Source organism: Megalobrama amblycephala, linkage group LG24 (genome assembly GCF_018812025.1).
Source record: "Megalobrama amblycephala isolate DHTTF-2021 linkage group LG24, ASM1881202v1, whole genome shotgun sequence".
Taxonomy (NCBI): Eukaryota; Metazoa; Chordata; class Actinopteri; order Cypriniformes; family Xenocyprididae; genus Megalobrama; species Megalobrama amblycephala.
Genome location: NC_063067.1, coordinates 28838730 through 28860437, shown reverse-complemented (window position 1 = coordinate 28860437; position 21708 = coordinate 28838730). Strand labels below are relative to the sequence as shown.

Genomic DNA, 21708 nt, shown 5'->3' with positions numbered 1-21708 from the left:
GGCGATCCTGTGCGCAATTCTCAAAACACCCACAAGATGGCGCCGTTTATTGGTAAATCCGATATTACAAAACCGATATCCGATTATGGTAAAATGCTTAAATATCAGGGAAAATATCGGTAAATCGATATATCAACCGATAAATCTCTACTGACGTAGCACAAACGGTGCAGTTTATGTTAAGCACCAATTTTCATAGCCTACACTTCAGTAGCCTACAGAAATACTAAACTTTAAAAGAATATACTTAAGTGCATACTGAATGTAATGTTTTCGGACACATCATTGCATGTTAATTGCAATTAAATGAAAATGTGTTAAATTCAATTAGCTGAACTTTAGAGCGTTTTTTAGGACTTCAGTACATCTTTATGTCATTTCTTAATTACTTCTATTGTCTTTGAAATGTACTGACAAGCATTTATGGTAAACTAAAATATACTTGAATGCCTTTCCATTGAAATTTTTATGTCATGAATTACGTTTGTAATGATGATGTTGCAATTTAGTTAATATATTTAATATGTTATAATACGGGGGCCATTGAATGCTCAAATCTGATTGGTTGACCTATGTTCTAAGGTGTGCAATTATTTTCAGGGAAACGCACGGCTAAAGTAGTTCAGCAGGTCTTGACCACATTACAGTTCAATATCACTTCGCCAAATGATTTCAGTTATTTCAAAAGGTCCTTACAGCCTACAACCACAAAAGAAAACAAAAACCCACAATGACACCGACCAAGCAAATAAATATAGGATGAAAACTTATAGTTTCACTATTAGTAGAAACACTGCTGCCGTGAGAGACGCACAGACACACTACAGTTAAAATGATAATCAAGTACTTTTTAAAACAAAATGCACTTTAAAGTAGAACTTTTAATTTACATTATTACAAAGTTCACTTTTTAAAAGTGCAGAAATGAAAGTGTACTCTATTAAGTGGCCTTTTATTGAAATAATGCTATATTATCTGCAAGTTTTTTTTAAAATATACATTATAAGTGCACATTCAATGCAATTAAGTGCACTTCTTTGTCACAAGGACCACTTACATGTTATTTATATTTTGAAGAAAAAAAATAGTTAATATTTGCAATATTATGCGTTTTTTTTATTTATAGTTGATGCATGATCATGGCTTGATTCAGAATAGATGGATGAATCTAGTAGACTGGACACAAAACACATACACACATGAGAAGGCTGATAATGTGATGTCATTAGCATTAACGAGGGGGCGGGATCTGTGATGTCAGATGGTGATGAAGGTCAGAGAAACAGATTGTATCTGTACATACAGCAGAATAGCACGTGTGTGAGCTGCTGATGGAAAGATATGAATATATAAACAACATGTCCAACATCTACCAGTCAAGTAGATGTTGGTAAATTTTCCTTTCCTTTCCTTTCCTTTTTCATGTTTGAAGGACATACTTGTCAAATACTATTAATTACTGTCTCACTATTCACTGTTCATTTAATAATGTAAAAAGTGATTTTATTTTCTGTGCTGACATGAAAGAATCATGCAATTTAGTTTTCTTATTAAAGGCTTCATGTTCAGTCGTTTCCAGTTTGGCTAGATATATTCATTCATTCTTTCATTCATTCAAAGTATATATTCATATTTCTTAGGCTGAGTAAATTTTTCTCTCTTAGGATCCTATATCCAGGTCATAAGAGGGTCTAAAAGTAAATTTTTGCCAGTGGTGACTGAATTGAGAAAATTCACTTCCGTTGCCAAAAAAATTCCTTATCAGCCATGAGTTTGAGTTTAGCTCCTACCAGCTCCAAAACACCTGCCTGGAAGTTTCTCGTAATCTTGAAGACCTTGATTAGCTGGATCGGGTGTGTTTATTTAGGGTTTGAGCTAAACTCTGCAGGACAGTGGCCCTCCAGGAACTGAGTTTGAGACCATTGGTCTAAATGGTTCAGTTTCTGTGTATTTTAACTGATCCACAATCCATCACGCTCTTTAAGGTCACAAAACTCTGGACTTTTGGTATACCTTGGATATCTAAGTCCACTAAAGGAGGGAGAGCATTTTCACATTTTCACATGCAATAAGGAAGATTATTCAGACATATCATTTTTATTACCAAAACTTGTCATATACTGATAGCTACCCTATTGATAATTCAAGTGAAAATAACAAAATATACCATATAGTACAAAGAAATTAAGAAAAACAACAAAATGTATGTAAATGTGTGTTGACAAATGTAAAATATAAAACAGCGTCAAATGGGGCAAAATGTGTTAAGATTTTAAGAAGTTCGCTATGCAAACATAGGTTTATATCATTTGAAACAGCTAAGATGCATGAGGATTGATTTGCGTTGTTTTAATGTTATGTTTAGTTTTTACCTAAAACCTACCCCGTTCAGATGATAATAGGCTACACAAATATGGACATATTCACATTCATGCATTTCATATTTAAAGGGTTAGTTCACCCAAAAATGAAAATTCTGTCATTTATTACTCACCCTCATGCTGTTCCACACCCGTAAGACCTTCGTTGATCTTCAGAACACAAATTAAGATATTTTTGATGAAATCCGATGCCTCAGTGAGGCCTCCATAGCCAGCAATGACATTTCCTCTTTCAAGATCCATAAAGATACTAAAAACATATTTAAATCGGTTCATGTGGGTACAGTGGTTGAATATTAATATTATAAAGCGATGATAATATTTTTAGTGTGCCAAAAAAACAAAATAACGACTTATTTAGTGATGGCCGATTTCAAAACACTGCTTCAGGAAGATTTGGAGCACAAATGAATCAGTGTATCGAATCATGATTCAGATCACATGTCAAACTGCCAACGGCTGAAATCACGTGACTTTGGCGCTCCGAACAGCAGATTCGATACGCTGATTCATTCGAAGATGAACGAAGGTCTTACGGGTGTGGAACGGCATGAGGGTAAGTAATAAATGACAGAATTTTCATTTTTGGGTGAACTAACCCTTTAAACAGCTCACTCTTTTACAGCAGGGGCCCATTCTTCGTATGTGGCTAACTCAGTTAGCTGGATTTGATTGATGACGATGTTGGCATGATCTTGGATTGTTCGGTTCTTCGACGCTCATCCTGGACTTGGTGATGCTCAAAGTTTGTCCCAGCCACTGCTACTTTCAGACAAGAGTACCCTAATGTAAACCAGGGACAATATGATTTAAAAATAAATTTGCAAATAATATTATAATGTCGTGTAGTATATCATAACATAGACACCACCAGTTTTACTCATTAAGAAATTCATTCGTGAAGGAATACCAAATAATTTTATTGGAGTCTTACACACATGATGTACAGATAGTCAAAGACGTGCGTGCATTAATTTGAACCACAACAGCTATTATGGGAGTGGCTTGATGAAGCGCAGGAGATGTAGATAACTTGATCTTGACCCTTAAGAAACTTTAATTAATGCTGTCAAATCTGCTTCAAAGGTAAATTAGTTGCTATTTACAACATTGAAATGAAAAAGTGCCTGTACAAATACTAGAAATCGTGAATATAGCCTAAATAATTGGGTAAACATGCAAAAATTTAAAAAAAAAAAAACAGTGCACATTTCATTTATCTATTATAGCATTTATGTCGTTCTTCTGTCATTTTATTCGCTTAGCTGTTTCCTTATAAATGTCTAGAAATTCGTCAAGTTTTTTGTCAGGTGTCTTTTCTAATTCTATGATGTAATTACTTTGCTGTCTTGACTCCAGCCAATCGCTGCATTGCTGATCGTGGTTTCGAGTATCGATACATCTGCCCTTTTCATGGAACACGAGAACACGCAGTAATTTTAGACAACTTAATCCAGATTGTGACGAGCAGGGCAGGCGAGAGCCGTGAGGGAACGCGAGGCCGGTGAAGCGAGAGATCATGAGCTCCACCTGCGAGGCGCACCGGCCTTGAGTCTCTCATGGAGGAGCACCGGAAGCATAAAAGGAGGAGCGACGACAGTGAAGGACGAGAGAGGACCAGACCTGGACTTTATTTTATGTTTTATGATGTTTGTGTTACTTTCGTTTTGTATTTGTTTATTTTGAATTCAAGTTTTGTTGAACGTTCGCCGGTTCCCGCCTTCTTCTTCCTGTATCTACAAACTGTGTTACACAGATATTTTAATCTGCAAATTCGTTTTAAGAACCAAATTAGCCGGAGATCAGTTATGACGATTAGAAGATCTGCATCTGTCAAATCATCTCAGATGTATTAAGCGAGGTATGAAGAACGGACACCTGATTTCGTTCACAAACAGCTGGCAGTCATGACCTAAATATATTTACATTTACAATAAATCCTAAAATTCGGCATTAGTAAGGATCTCCTGTTCTTGGCTCGTTTTGAGTCAGACTTGTGAATTCGGTGAATTAACTGGAGACTCGCTCTAGGGTGCATTTGCCATACACCGATGTAACTCGCTGCTGAACTACCATAGCACGATGCATCGTTGAACAAATCAACTAGCTAGTCACGACTGTTTCCCGAAACTGTATTGTCAGAAACCTCTTGTTCAGCTACGTTGGTCAATGATGTCACACAGGTGGTGAGAAATAACTTCTTTTAATTAATCCATTTGAGATCGAATTAATGCTAGATATTTTGCTATAAAGTACGGATTTGGCATTTGAGGACTAATGCCGCGTTCCAGGAAACCCGTAACCCGTGTTTTTCCAATCTTCTACCCGTGAAAGTGCACTGGAACGGCAGTCAAACCCGTGACTTCCCACCCGTGAACTCGTACTAGATCGATGTACTTTTTATGTATTTTATGTTATTTTACCGTGCACTTGCATAAACACAGCATCCATAGGGGCTGCCATTGTTGTTTCGCGGGCTATGTGATACCCGTAACTGGGAGTACATCAATCTAGTACGAGTTCACGGGTTTGACTGCTGTTCCAGTGCACTTTCACGGGTAGAAGGTTGGACAAACACGGGTTACGGGTTGCCCGTAATGCGGCAATAGGCTTGTTCTTACAGACTAGAGCATGTACGCACATGAGCACTCTTCAAAAACGGTGCTTAAAATCTCTTGAAAAACTAAAATGTGTAAATGACATTTGTATATATTTGAAAAAAATATATACATTGTACTTAATGTCAGCTTGCTTATTTTGCTCAAAATAATGATTTATTAAGTCCACGTCATAAAAACAAGAAACTATGCTTCTAACCACAGCTCGAGAGCTGTCGCTCCAACCACAAGTTTCCGAATGTTTGTTTGCTAATGTTCGTTTGAACTGTGGTTTCGGGAAACACCAACTCGTTAGAAATTGCCATGTCATTTGGTTAACGAAACGCACCCCAGAATCAGTGAGTTTTTTGACTCGAAAACAGATGCAATCAGATTGGTCCAATTTACGAGTGTGATTTGCGAACTGATTTAACAGGTTAACTGAAAAGAATCATTCAAAAAATGGACACCACTAATTGCATCTCAGAGTTCAAAATAATAAGGAACGAAATGTTTTTATGAAATGGAGTGGAGCAAATTGAAGATACTTGAAAAATGTACTTAAGTACAGTAATAAAGAAAAAAATACTTTGTTACTGTCCACCATTGTTTGACTAAACAACACCTGTCATGAAGAACTGATGTGGATGTATTTTTGCACAGTGTGCCTTCCCATTTTTGGAAGTTACAGTAAAAGTATGACAATAACATAATATCATTTAAATATAATTTTAATCATCTTCAGTTGTGTAGCAATTTATATTTAAAAAAAAAAAAAGTAAGCTGCTAACTAGTCAACAAGTTTTATTTTCTCTACGAAACCAAAGCTTGGGTAGTATAAAGTTTGGACTAAGCCTGTATCTGTCCAGATCTGAATTCTGCTGACTAATAATCAGACGGGAATAGGCTAAATTTAGACTGAAGAACATCTTTATATCAGACAGACACAAAGACTTAGAGCATCTCCTGAACACAAACATCTCCTGCTCACTTTTGAGAGAAAATACTGATGATGGTGGTGTTTTTTTTCTCAGTGTTTTCCACATGGAATTATGAAATGTGAAGGAAAGCTCAGATATTGGGTGTGTAGCACTGAGAGCAGTGGTGAAATCCATCGCATTAATAATGGATGGGAAATGGTCGCTCTGACAGTTCACAAACGGCCATAACATCATTAAGGATCACTTAGCAGGAGCACTTTTCCCGCTTGTGCCACGCACAGGCCATAAACACAGGGGCGTAATGTGTAGATATATGGGTGCTTCATTCCTATGTCTGCCTCCTCCTCTCCTTAGTAAACCAAGAGTTTGTCCCATGCATTTTTCTATTGCCCTACATGTTTGCGGTCCCCAAGAACTCAATAGCTCTTTGTCATCTTACGTTTTTGTTGCTGGCACATTCCATGAATACAGTACACTTTGGTGTGCTATTACTTTTTTAAATTATTAGAGGAATAACTTCCATGTTGTTTTGTTGTGAGAAAAACTTAAATTCACATTTATTTGTATAGCGCTTTTCACAATTCATATTTAAAGCACCTTACAGAAAATGTACAGTTCTAGGATAATACAAATCATGCAGTTAGCTAACATCATGTATTTATTTAGGCAGAATAAATGAGTTCATTAAAGCAATTATTACAAGTTGTGATCATAATTATTACAATATATGGGAAATTTGGCAGTTGTGTATGTTGATTCAGAGTTGCAGTCCTTGCAAGGGTTGGCATCATCTCTTCACAGGTGTTGGATCATCTGAAATCTTCGTAAGAGGCTGGATCCAAACTGGAGCTGGTGTAATCTCTAGTTACCTTAGGATGGACATCCTGAGGTAGAAACAGAAAAGCAAATGCATTTCAAGCAATAGATAGTCATGTGCTTTTGATCTGATATAAATGGAGTACAAGGTTATGAGATGCATTATGTGAATGCTTGGCTAAAGAGATGTGTCTTTAATCTAGATTTAAACTGAGTGGGTCTGAGCCCCGAACATTATCAGGAAGGCTATTCCAGAGTTTAGGAGCCTAAAAACCATTAGGCCTGGGGGCTAATACAACACCTAGGTCTTTAACTGTAGAGGATGAAGTACAGTACATCCTTCTAGATGCAAATTGTATTCTAAGATATTCTGTGTACACTTTTTTGGTCCAGAAAGTAATACCTTAGTCTTATCCAAAGTTTAATAAATGAAAATTACTGGTCATAAAATATTTTATATCTTTAACACACCTGTCAGCTTGGATAATTTAGAGATTTCATCTGGACGTGATAAAATATAAAACTGAGTATCATCTGCATAACAGTGGAAACTAATTCCATATTTTCTAATAATATTATGAAAACAGCTGAGGGCTTAAAAGCACTCTATAATTTACATAAAATGCTACATAATTAACTTAATAGGATAATTCCCCTTTTAAAGGTGCCGTAGAACGTGTTTTCAAAAGATGTAATATAAGTCTAAGGTGTCCCCTGAATGTGTCTTTGAAGTTTCAGCTCAAAATACCCCATAGATTTTTTTTATTCATTTTTTTTTAACTGCCTATTTTGGGGCATCATTAAATATGTGCCGATTCAGGCTGCTTCCCCTTTAAATTCTTGTGCTCCCTGCCCCCCGAGCTCGTGACTGCCTTAAACAGCATAAACAAAGTTCACACAGCTAATATAACCCTCAAAATGGATCTTTACAAAGTGTTCATCATGCAGCATGTCTAATCGCGTAAGTACAGTATTTATTTGGATGTTTACATTTGATTCTGAATGAGTTTGATAGTGCTCCGTGGCTAACGGCTAATGCTACACTGTTGGAGAGATTTATAAAGAATGAAGTTGTGTTTATGAATTATACAGACTGCAAGTGTTTAAAAATGAAAATAGCGACGGCTCTTGTCTCCGTGAATACAGTAAGAAACAATGTTAACTTTAACCACATTTAACAGTACATTAGCAACATGTTAACGAAACATTTAGAAAGACAGTTTACAAATATGACTAAAAATATCATGTTATCATGGATCATGTCAGTTATTATTGCTCCATCTGCCATTTTTCGCTATTGTCTTGCTTGCTTACCTAGTCTGATGATTCAGCTGTGCAGATCCAGACGTCCTGCCCTTGTCTAATGCCTTGAACATGAGCTGGCATATGCAAATATTGGGGGCGTACATATTAATGATCCCGACTGTTACGTGTAACAGTCGGTGTTATGTTGAGATTTGCCTGTTCTTCAGGAGGTCTTTTAAACAAATGAGATTTATATAAGAAAGGAGGAAACAATGGGGTTTGAGACTCACTGTATGTCATTTCCATGTACTTGAACTCTTGTTATTTAACTATGCCAAGGTAAATTCAATTTTTAATTCTAGGGCACCTTTAAAAAACAAAATGGTAACGTCAGAAAGGTATGATCTAAACCACCTCAATGCCTGTTCCTGAATACCAATGCAATTTTGTAATCAATCTAAAAGTTTGTCATGATCTATAGTCAAAGGTTACTCTTCCAGCATAACTCGATGCGTACGGCCATTTGCCGGAAGCTAGATAATATATTTTATAAAGTTTTAAATATGGAATTTTTCTTACAAAACCCCATTGCTTTGCTTCAGAAGGCCTTTATTAACCCCCTGGAGCTGTATGGATTACATTTATGATGGATGGATACACCTTTTTGGGCTTCCAAATACAGCACCCCATTCACTACCATTATAAAGCTTGGAAGAGCCAGGATATTTTTTAATATAACTCTGATTGGGTTTGTCAGAAAGAAGATATACACGTGGCTTGAGGGTGAGTAAATTATGGGATAATTTTCATTTTTGGGTGAACTATCCCTTTAATAACTGCCAGCTCGAAGGGTCTTGGGACATGACCAAGACATAGAGAGGAGTTAATATTGAGAAGGGGCTCTTCTGCTAATGGTAACAACTCTTTCAGTAGTTTAGTGGATTATGGACACGTTGTTGGTTTAGATGGTTTAGATGCAATACGTTTATTTAGCTCTTCCTGTACTATAGTTGTAAAGCACTGCAATTGTTCTTTAGGGGCGATAATTGAGGCTGAATTATAAAACGCTTATAAACGATTATAAAACGTCAAAGATTGCATATTTGCAATTGTATTTCTGATGCTTTTGATTTTTTCAGTGTAGAAATTCATAAAGTCATTACTACTAAACTGCTGAAATATTCAGTTCAGGTGACATCTGTTCATCTAACCACTTTACTAAATAAAAGCCTTGGATTGTTTTGGTTATTTTCTATGAGTTTGCGGAGATGCTCGGCCCTGGTGGATTTTAGAGCCTTTTTATATTGGGAAATGTTGTCTTTCCATGTGAATCTAAAGACCTCTAAATGAGGCAAATGTCAGCAGCATGCAGTTCACGTGTTACAAGGTGATCAGGACATCATCACTTTGTGGTATACATCAGTAAGATCGGTTCCATGCAATATAATATCCTTGTCCCACATGTCGCATATTACCCTGTTACCGCATAATTTTCCTCCATTACAAAATTGTAACATTCCAAACATTTTCAAACCAGCAAAACGTTCATTTTGATTTCACTGGGTCTTTAAAATTGTGACACCCAAGAAGTAAAACATAATTATTTTTATTTATTATTCTACAATTTATGGCAAATGTACTTAGTTAATTAGGCTTCATTTGTATTTTGTTTTTAAATTTAGTTTAATGCAGTTTTTAACCATGTTTATTTATATATTTACATATATTGCTAGCTAAATAATGTCAAACAAATGAGGTTTTCAACAGTATTCAGACAACAAACCACATGATTTGAAGTATCATATCCATAGCAGTGATAGGCAAGTTAAAGTCACTTTAAACAGAAGGTTGTGTTAGTTGTGATGTCATGGTTACTTGAAGTCCTGAAATATAATACTTATAACTAGGGTTTTGTTCATATCATATTATTATAACTCATATACAGTATGTGATATTTAAAGTGATGCTGCCTTAGCAAACATCAAAATCAGTGTAATGTATGTGATAATTACTGCAGCGAGCTGTGGTGATGATATCAAGATCATTCGCTCTCACTCGGCCTGTTATGTTACATCTCTACTGCAGAGCTGCCTACAGATGGTGTGTGTGTGTGTGTGTGTGTCAGTGTCTGTGTGTTTAGTCATAGTTTGGGGACAAATTTATTCCCAGAAGTGAGCTAAATAAAATAAAACCTCTCTTTGGGGACTTTCAGGGATGTCCTCAATTGGAAAACACTGCAAAAATAATTTTTATAATCAGTTTATTCATCTTTTGTCTAGTCAAAAAATATATATTCTCGAAACAAGGTAAATTTACTTGATTATATTATATTTTGAATACTTAAGGGCGGTTCACACCAAGAACAGTAACTTATTAACAGTAAAGTTTTAATAATCTAATTCTATGAGAAAAAGGAGTCCATAACTATAACAGTAAGGACACAGAGGAATGATATGTTTCTATTTACGTGTGTTTTGCAGCGTTGAGCATTGTTGCCAATCACAAACATATCTGTTGATTTCTTTAACACAATGGCCAGTCAAATGTGTTTAAATTAGAATCTACTCACTGCTTAAAACGCCAGCGTTTTTGTCCTGTACTGAGTTCTGCACTCTCGCAAATTCTCTCGTTATAAATTAACTTATAACAAAGTGTAGCCATTATGTAAGCTAAATAAGAGATTCATTGTTCATTGTTCACTTCATTTATTATAGCAGAACTTTGTGAGATTGTGATGAATTGAGATGAGTGACAGCTTTTCAGTAATTATAAAGGGGAGGCGATATTTAATCCATTATTTTTAGAATTTTTAGAATGCCAAATCATGCATACAGTATGCTTGCTTTTCTGTTCAAAATATAGTGGTTTATGAACGTAGCCGCTTTAATGACAAATAATTTATCGTGAGCGTTTATGCTGGGATGTGTAGGTTGTTGCTAGGCAAAATGTAACTTGAAACTATTTCATGAAATTGTATTTAAATGTGTTTTTAAAGAGGACATGCAGCCAGAGTTGCCAAGTCTGCGGTTTTCCTGCAGAATTGGGTTACTTTAATACTGTTGCCGTGGGTTGTTTTTCATGTCAAATAACAAGATATTTAGCCCCTGGAATGCGAATTTCACCAGGCAACCCTGCCAAAAATGCAGATTTTACCCCCAGAATGCGATTGGCTAGATTTGGGTTAGTTTTGAGTAGCAATTGGGCGAGTTTTTGTTGTGAAAACCTGGCAATCCTGCGTGCATCTCCTTAGCCTTCACCTAGAGTTGGTTTACCCTCCGCCTGTGGTTATTGTGTGTTGATGTGGATGCTAACATCATTATAGTTATTGTTTTTGGTGTGAACAGGCTTTTATATCTTTAATATATCTTGAATATTTCTTATTTTTACCTTTTTGGAATTTTTTTGTTTGTTTGCTTTAAGCATAAATCTAACACCATCCAGTGAAGTGAACTGTTTAAAACCATTTTAACATTGACTGTTTAATTCAAAGTAAGACATTAAGATGGAAAATATTACTCAGCTTAATTTGCATTTGAGATACGGTTGTTGTTTGGGTTGTATGTGAGCATCTCAAGAGACGTCCTTTTTTCATGGGACTTTTGGTCACGTTGGTCTCTGTCTCTCTTCCCATACCTGTCTCTCTCTCTCTCTCTCTCTCTCTCTCTTTTTCCTTGTCTTCCTCTCCTCCCTCCCATGTGTACTGCTCGCTTTGTTTGAGGCTGTTATTTGGAGCTGACAGAATCAGGGCTGAGTTTCAAATATAGGAGGAAGCATCACCATGGCCTCACCAACCAGAAGAACGTCTTCCACCAGCCCAGAACTTCCATTCATTTTCTCCTCTATCAACTACATTGATTCCAGCCACCACCTTTATCAATCCACCCACGGCAATATGGTTTTACACACAGCAGGAGGCATTTGCTTATCTTCACAGTAATATGTCTTATCGAGGTCTTGTTATTCCCTTTTATTTCCACCTGCTTCACAACGAGGTGGTATTGTTTGAGAACCCCGGGCGTATGTTGATGTTAAAATATGAATGTGTCCGATGGATAAATGATATCCATGATGCAGTGAATCTATGGAGATTACACACGGAGAGGGAGATGATCTATGTGCTGTAAGGGGAAAGGAGAAGCCGGGGGGTGGGAGGGGGGGATTGTGTTCTATATTTGGTGTTGCAGTGAAAGCGTGAGTGGGTGTGAACCAACTTCATCTGCCATCAGAGCCTCGCTAAGAAAGGGGGTGGGGGTAAACATCTGCACACAGCTTTGGACACGGGAGGAAAAAGAGGGTGTGGATGTGGGCTTTTGTTGGGGAAGCAAATCAAGTTCCATTTATTTCCAAAACAATGATGTCATAATGGTAGCAGACGAGTATAATGAGGATGCAATAATGAACATTTATATGCAGGGCCTAAAATTAACAAGCGTCAAACGCGAGAAAAAATCGGCGTTGGCGAGTATATGAAACAATGTCAATCACCAGTTAGCAAGTAACATTTTACATTCTAACAATGCAATGTTATGAGAGCATGAACGTAAACAAACTTGAACGATGCTCCAGACAGTTGACAGGCCAGTGCTGCATCGTCACATGCATGCACATAAATATTCAAGGGCAAGAAGACCCTAAAGAGAACGCAATTACTTGCGTGCTGGGTTTGGAAGTTTAGTAGGCTATTAACATTTGAAAGCGCGTGCCCAGAAAGCCACGTCTCAAACGGCGTGACAAATTCACACAAAAGTATGTAAAAAACATAAATAAAACCCTGTCTTGGCGAGTATCCTAGTAAACATAAGTCGGTTATGTCTTAAGTGAACGTAAACAGTTGAGAAAAAAGGCATGTGTATCAGAATATTGGATCCGTGCATTAGGTCTTAAAGTGACAGCAGCCTAATTTTTAAGTGCACATATTATGCTATTTTAAAGGTTCTTAATTTTGTTTTGGAGGTCTCCTATAACAGGTTTAGATGCATAAAAGTTCAAAAAATGCTTTCATTTTCTCATAATATACATTGCACATCACCACATTTTTCAATGATTCTCAAATGACTCGTTCGATGCTCTAAATCCCTCCTTTGCCGCAAGCCTGCTCTGAACTGATTGGCCAGATGGCCCAGTCTGTTGTGATTGGTCTACCACTTAAACCACGTGCGGAAACAAATGCCCATTACCATAACTGATTCAGCTCCGGAGGCTTCTGGAGCTCAGCGATTGTACACACTGTAAAGACAGTAATGATGGCGTTGATTTTACCTTATCAATCTGAACGCGAGTCCGATGATGAAATATTGGAAGAAGCAATTATTCAACCGGAATCCTCCATCACAACAACGACTTGAGCATGACGTTTCTCAGTGATACACTACTCAGTTTGACGGTCATCATGAGATGTTGCAACTGTGATTTGTCACCATCAGCATTAAACAAGTGTATGTCCATCAACAAACCAATGTGTATATTTCTAATTTATTGTGGTGCATATGTGGGAACTGCATTATTGACTGTGTCAGTAATAGTGCTAACGTTAGCCAAGCACGTGAATGACTGATGTAACATTAAAGTTTGTAAAACAAATCTTGCTCCATCCTTTATCATTACTCTTATACTTAGTAATAATGACAATCTGTATTAATGGACACAATTTTAGGTAATAATGAGCCATAGCTGATTTGCAGAAGTATTTTAGTAAAACGGTGATAACGTAAGTTAGCCGGTTAGCCGGAGATCTGGCACAATATAAAAATGTATTTTGAATACTCGGTATAAAATATATACATCAATAATTAATCATACTTACAGGCTGTGAGGAGCAAGTTGGTCCAAATAAAGTGGCTATTGTCCTATCTTTAATGGCGTTTCGTAAATCCCATTTAGACCTCATGGAGATTTGAGAAGCAATCATCAAAACGTTATACTTTTTGACGTACACAATACGAACCAGCTACAGCGTTTGAGGGTGGGTCAAAGTAGACTTTGTTCGTGGACAGCCAATGAAGAACCATAGGCGTGCATTGGGCAAATGTGTTACTTTGTGACATGTAGGCAGGCCGTCGCGGAAGTGGGATTGAATTCCTAACGACTTGTTTAGGTGGTTCAGAGTCGATTCTTTGTTTTGGGAGACAATAACTTTATTTATCTGCACTTTCACTTTACACAACTTTGCAGATCGTTTACATTCACAGACAGCTATATTACACATTGCAAGAAAGGTAATATTCGAAAAAGCATAATAGGGGCATTTTAATGTTAATCAAACAAAAAAAGGGGAAAAATCACTCACTGCTTTTGACTGAATAACTTTTATAACTTCAATGAGGAATACAGTGAAGACTATGCAGTGTTATTTTACATTTGGTTTACTTAAATTAAAATTTCTGTACATGAAAAATTACAGTTTTCACTGGTATCTAAAATTTTGGTGTCATAACTTTCATGGCCAGTAAAAAAATATTTATGGCTGGTAAATTTTTGTAGGTCACCGGCCATGGGAAGGTGTGGCAAAAAGTTAGTTTTAGGCCTTGGTTATATGATTTTTATATGAGCTTGCTTGCTTTGTGTGGCAAATAATTATTTCTCTTTATTATTTGAACAAACCCCTAAGACTAATACTCTACATATACTACATATACTACATATACATATACAATACTCTAGCAAATATGTCATAATTTTTTTGCATGATAAAAGGCCAGACAAATAAACACACTTAAATAGACTTGAAGACATACATTGTAAGTCATATATAAGGAGATGGCCCAGAAATGGCCCAATAAGCAACCACCTAGCAACAACCTAAAACACCAACTGCATAGCAACACGCTAGAAAACTCTTAACATCCTAGCAGACACTTAGCAATGTGCTAAAACACTCAGAACACCCTAGCAACAACATCAGTGTGCTGGCAACCATCCACAACAACCTATCAGTGACATACAAGGATATGTAAAAATGTAGCTTAATTTTGGAACTGAATGCACACACAAAATTATTAAAATGTACAAACACAATAGCCTACATCTTTTCTTTGTGTTGTTTTCTGTGCGCTAACCAATATATCTCCTTCAAATCAATATCCTTCGCCAAAAAGAGAACAGCACGGTTGTTCTCGAAATGCTCAATTATGTTTTTGTTATGAGGAAGATTAATTACTAATGTTGGATGAATGCTACACAGAGACAGTGGCGATGACACACAGCTCACTATAAAATAGCTGAATCTGCAAAAACAAGCCTTCTGTTCAGAGCTGGAGAGAGTTAAATATGCTAATGTCTGCACTTTCTCGCCTTTTTTCTTCTGTGTGCTGTCGTGAATATAGTCGATAAGGGTGTGTGCGTGTGCTTTACCTCATTCCTCGTCAATATGGTATTGTTAAAACAAAATGTGAGAACACTGGGTAGATGGCACTGATTTTCACTGGGATGCATTATGGAGCCATGTGTTTTTATATATATATATTGGTCTGGCTGATTAATTGAGATATTTGGCAATTTTGAGATTGCCAGCATTAACCAGGAACTGTGCCAGATTGGCTAATTAACAGAAGTGACCAATGGATAGTGCACATTGCCTTATATTTATAGTCAATTTTGAGTAAACAGATATTTATTTACAATATAAAATGATTGAGTAAAATGTGTATTCATTTAAATTCATTGAGTTAAATATGTATGCATGAATTCATTTCAGCGAGTTGATGTAGTTTTATATTGTATTTGCTATCATTACAATTTATTATGTACAGTGGGGTCCAAAAGTCTGAAAACACTTATGTAAATGTTTATATTTTACATTTTTCTTTTTTTGGTGGGGGATTGCAAATTATATATTATCATAAAAATAATGATCCATCTTCAGTGCTTCAATGGCAAGCAAGTGCCACATGGTCAATATTGCAAATTTACTTATTTGATTGGTGACCTAGAAATATTGCAGAATATAATTATATATATTTTAATTATATTATAATTAGGGCTGTCAATAGAGAAACATTTTTAATTCAATTAATAATTTAATTTAATTAATCCCACACTAACCGTGAAATTAAGCATACGCCATTTATCTTATTTAACACATTCATTTTGTCATCATTTGTCATATATCCACTATCCAGCGAAGTAAATCAGGTGATTCTCACAAAACTGTATTTTCAGCAAGCTTTTTTTCAAGGTAAATTTAGGTGTCTTTCCAAATAACAGACTCGTGTATGCTTACTGTACGACTTCTATACATCACCGCAATCTTTTTTACCTTGATTGCAATCCTCATCCATCAAAATTTTACTAGCAAGACGCTGGTTTGCTTTATCCAGCTGAGAAACGTAGTTTGTGTATCATCTGGTCATACAGCGGAGGTATGTTTTGATGATCTGTTCAGTCTGTATTTCACACAGCGTGATGCGTGAGGGCTCGCACTTTTCAGAAACAATCGCAGAATATGACTGAGCTCAGGTTAAATGGTTAGAATAGAAATTCTTCTAATTCTTCCAAACTTCTAAGATCATATAACCTTGTGATGTAAATTACATTAATGATGCAGTACTACATGCTTCAGTAATTTATTTGCATTAAATTATTTTAACTCGTTGAGGATTATGGATTACTCACATGCATTAACATTGACAGCCCTTATTATAGTATTTATGTAATGTTATAAAACTTATATGATTCTTATTGATTTTGTTTATTTTTTTGTTCTAAATTTTTTTTCCTTTTTTAAATGCTATTTTGAATGCTATTTTCTAAACCACAGTTTTGGAAAGTTTTCCTTTGACAACGTTGAAACGTCAAAGATGGTTGTTTCAAATGATGATGTAATCATGGTGGAAAGAGTAAATGCTGATGCAAGTCTTCAGTGTAGCTGAAAAAAGTTGTTGTTGTTGGTGATGATTCTAATACACAATCTAAAAAATGCTTGGTTAAAAACAACCCAAGTTGGGTTGAAAATGGACAAACGCAACAATTGGGTAGTTTTAACCCAGCAGTTGGGTTAAATGTTTGCCCAACCTGCTGGGTAGTTTTATTTAACTCAACTATTGTTTAAAATTACTTTATGGCTTGATTAAAATGAACCCAAGGTATGTTGGAAATTAACATTTATTAATAAGTTTAATGAATAATAATTAAACAATAAACATTTATTAAATTGCTTATTAATAAATGTTCACCTTTTGATTGTTATTGTTTCATCTAGTAACTGATTTTTAATTTCCAACCTATTTTGGGTTCATTTTAAGCCAGCCATATAGTAGCGTAATTTTTAAACAATAGTTGGGTTAAATAAAACTGCCCAGCACAATGGGCAAACATTTAACCCAACCGCTGGGTTTGTCCATTTTCAACCCAACTTGGGTTTTTAACCCAGCATTTTTTACAGTACAGTGTTTGTTAAGCTTTCTTATTCCCAACCACAGTGAGATTGAGTCATTTTCCCCCAAAGCATTGTGCTCACTGCAGCTCGGCTAGTCCTGAGGTGTTCATTTTCAACCCTCCCTCCATTTTTTCTTCTTCTAACAGCTTGTACCGCCCGCTTGCAATTCATTTGTCTCCTGAGTTCCTCTCTCTCTCTCTCTCTCTCTCTCTGCTCTCTTTCTGTCTTTCGTCTTCCTCCCTCCCTGCTGTGAGGTTCTGAGGGCAGTCATGACTGCTCTGTTTTGGGAGCTGGATCTTGGTGTTGTTTTTGATTGGCGTTGATCGTTCTTGCTCTTCAGAGTGGACCAGGGAAGGGCCACCAACCACAAGACTATGCTTTGAGAGTACTGGAGTCTCTCTTGAGCTCAGAGAGAATGAGATAGCGTTAAAAACACACCTCGTACCATTGTCCTGAAGAAGGTAGGTGGAATTTACCTGGTTATGATTTTGCAAAGAGATGATGACTTTGAATGCCAGACAGAGGTGATTTTGAAGATTTGTAAGTTTTGTAAGATTGTTGTTGATCTGGATGCACGAATTGAACAAACTGCCTTTCACCTCATTATTGTCATGGTCGTGGAAGATGTTGGTATCGTTTTGAAATGCAAATTCCACTGTTATTGGCATATTTGTGTGATTTTTGTTTTATTATTTATAGTCGAATCATTACACGACTGCCTCGGGCTCACAGCTCCAGTGCTGTAGTAATCTGTCACCTTAGAGGCCGTACAGATGAAATCTAAGAGGATCATTATCCTAGCCACAGATCACAGTTGTATTTAATGCTTTTAATGAATTACCAACATTTGTAGTGTACAGGCTCCATTTTACCCCTGTGGAATCTGTTAGATATGTGTTTCTTTGGATGGTTTAAAGCCAGCTGTGCCCATTAGGACTGTACAGACCACTGGAGCAGCATTTGATGACTCACTGACCATAAGCATTTCAGCTCTGGTGTTGGTTAATTGTACACTGTAAAAGATGATTTTTTGACAGTTGTTAAATTTACTTAATTAAAATGAGTCACAGCAACACAATTGCTGAACATTTTGTTTCTACTTAATTTGTGTACAAAATGTACTCTATATATATATATATATATATATATATATATATATATATATATATATATATATATATATATATATATATATATATATATAAAGCTGTAGTTTACTCAGGGCTCCGGACTGCCCGATGTTAAACTTTCTGACACATTTATTGTGTTAAACTCATTAACACACAGTGAGTGAGTTAAAATTAACACAGCGCTAGTGGTCCTGGAACTCTCATTAATGTGTAAAAATGTAACACAGGTTGTGTCATTTTTATCACATCCTTTCTAAGAGTGTACGAAGTGTTAAATCAGTGACAAGTAACTTTTTACTTTTTATAAGTAATTGGTTATGTAATGTATTGTCAACTGTTAGACTTTACCTTATTTCTTTTAGTGTGTCATCATAGCTGTTAAAGTCGACATGAAACGGAAGTTGCAATACTCTTTTCTTCCCTACTGTGATGTATATCCGAGTGAAACTGCTTCTTGAACAAGAGCAAATGTACTTGAAACGGACTTGATTCTGTCCATGGGGAATTGATTGGATGGTTGGATGGTAGTGGTTTTCTGGCGTTTGCCCCGCCACGATTTCATGGTGACGACTTCTGTTCTACAATCTCTAAATGTTACATTTTATCTTAACATTTAACAACATTTTTCCCACATGTACACTAAAATTCTAACAATCTTACAAATTGGCTATAGTGTATAATATTGTAAATCACACTCTTTAAGTGTTCACACAGTGTTTAAATATACATTTTAATAAGGTATCTACTATACATTCATTAATTTAGCAGACACTTTATAAATCTACAATATAGTATATACTTTAAAAATTGTTTATTTATAAAGGTTTATTTTAAAGGACTTTTGTAATTTTGCATGTATTATGTGTTCTCTGAGCTCTGCAGCTCTCATTAATTTCCATTTTTTTAAGTACCACATAAATAAGAGCACTTTTGACAAATGTATGTTTCACATATAAAGTAGAACAGATACTGTGCATTTAACTTTGCATGTCATATATACTGTTTAACTTTCAATATATACGCCTATTGTTAATTGTTTCAAGATGTTATACTGTAAAGTCTATATGCACTTTCTTTTGTCACTTCATCGTAAACTTTTAGCCATTTTCTAGAGTGCAAAAGAGTTTTGTTGTAATGGATCACATGCCAACAATGTTTCATTTTTATTTTTCTGTCTTACTGTAGCTGTATGTTTTGTGGTGATTGATGAGAGTGTTATGACTAGCTAAGCTATCTTTACACTACACGTTATGGGCTATTTATTGTACTTTTTCATTTCTCCATTATACCAAACATTCTTGGTTTCCTCCATTTCCCGTCCCGCAGGGTTCAGCCGATTCGTACACGAGCAGACCTTCGGATTCCGACCTGTCAGCGGAGGAGGACCGCGAGGCGTATCGGCGTGAAGCCGAACGCCAGGCCCAGCTGCAGCTCGAGAGAGCCAAGGTTCTGGCCTTTTACTATTGCTTTGCATAATAGGAAGCAACAAAGTGTCTGTCTGCATGTCGCTTTAGAAATGTGTTGGGACAGAGCATCATCCATAAAAATTGGTTTAAGTAACAACATTAAGTAACAACATTGGTTCAAGTAACTTAGCATGTAGATCAATATTGTAAACTTTAAAAGGATCATTTCATTGTTTCTTGATATTTGCTAATGTTGAAGTACTTATTGCTGCAGACAAATGTCTGCTGAACTAAATAAATGCAAATGTAAACACTTTATATTAGGTGTATTTACCATGTACTTACATCAAAAATAATAATTATGTACAATGTATACTATTGTGTTGTTGTTGTATTGTACTTGTGTTGCTATTGAGGTGGATATGGGTAAGGTTAGGGACAGGTTTGGTTGTATGGGTAGGAAAGGGTGGTTGTAAGGGTGGGTTAAAAGGTAAGGAAAAGATCAGCAGTGCAATTATAGATGCAAGTACAGAAATTAATTACAGCTGTAATTACATTCAGATATTTTAAAATTTTAGTACATAGTAGTTAAAGACTTAATATAAATTGGGACCTTTTACAACATTTTGTCCCACATTGTACACAAAAATACTAACAATGGTTCACTTTCATGTAAAATTCATATAAATTCATTAAAATGTAACTGAATTCTATTCATTTACTTTCTAATTGAATGTGCATAACTAATCACCTGGTAAGCATTATATAATGTAATGTTATTTTCTATTTTAATTACTTGTATGCATTATTTATATTAGATAATTATTTATACAGTTAAAATGCAGGTATTGAGATAATCTAGCTTTTTTAATATCGGGGCCATGGGCTGACTGAGAGTTTGGGTGGAAGGTCCCTGAGTCTGTAAAGATTGAAAACCTCTTATCTAGATTATATAGATTCGAAAAATGACTGAGTTTAACAAATGGCATATTTTTAGCATTAAAAAGCAGCCTCACACACACACATTGCTGTGTGATTATTAACATTTCTTTCTCTGGCAGTCCAAACCTGTAGCGTTCGCAGTGAAGACGAATGTGAATTATTGCGGGGCTCTAGATGAGGACTGTCCTGTTCAGGGTGCTGCCATAAACTTTGAAGCCAAAGACTTTCTGCACATTAAAGAGGTGAGCTGCACGTACAATACATGCAGACAAATGTGTGGAAAATTCTGCTGGTCAGTTCTATTGGCTAACAATGCCCATAATACCATAATGGCTCTTCGTAATAGTGCTGAGTGTGTTTTTCCTTGTGTTGCAGAAGTACAATAATGACTGGTGGATTGGAAGGCTGGTGAAAGAGGGGGCAGACATCAGCTTCATTCCCAGCCCCCTCCGACTGGAGGCCATGAGACTCAAACAGGAGCAAAAACAACAGAGGTCTCTCTCTCTCTCTCTGCCAAGATTGTGCACAACTGTATTCTATATCTATTTCAGAAGTTGTATCAATGAAAAAGTTGGATTACATTTGGATGCATGACAAAAATACAGTTAAAATACATTTTATATGCATTTCTGATAACACTTTACAATAATGCCCCATGAGTTAACATTAGTTATGCATTAACTAACATTAACTTGCAATACATTTGTTAGTTTTTGTTAATGTCGGTAATGTTAATAAAAACAACTTTTAATTGTAAGTTCATGTTATCTCAAATAATACTAACAAATACATCTTTTCATTTTAATTATGTTATAGTAAATATTAAAATTTACATTAAATAAGATTAATACATGATTTAGAGGTATTTGTCACTGAG

At 35.9% G+C, this 21708-nt stretch overlaps 1 protein-coding gene across 4 annotated transcripts in view; it reads left to right on the top strand.

The window, feature by feature from the left end:
• cacnb3a (calcium channel, voltage-dependent, beta 3a) overlaps positions 1 to 21708 on the top strand; it is a 62305-nt gene that overhangs the window by 15074 nt on the left and 25523 nt on the right. For all 4 annotated transcript variants that reach the window (XM_048177494.1, XM_048177496.1, XM_048177497.1 and 1 more), the window contains exons 3-5: positions 19810 to 19929; positions 20951 to 21073; positions 21207 to 21325. In XM_048177494.1, coding sequence (XP_048033451.1) covers positions 19810 to 19929; positions 20951 to 21073; positions 21207 to 21325 — 362 coding nt within the window. The remainder of the gene's footprint in view (positions 1 to 19809; positions 19930 to 20950; positions 21074 to 21206; positions 21326 to 21708) is intronic.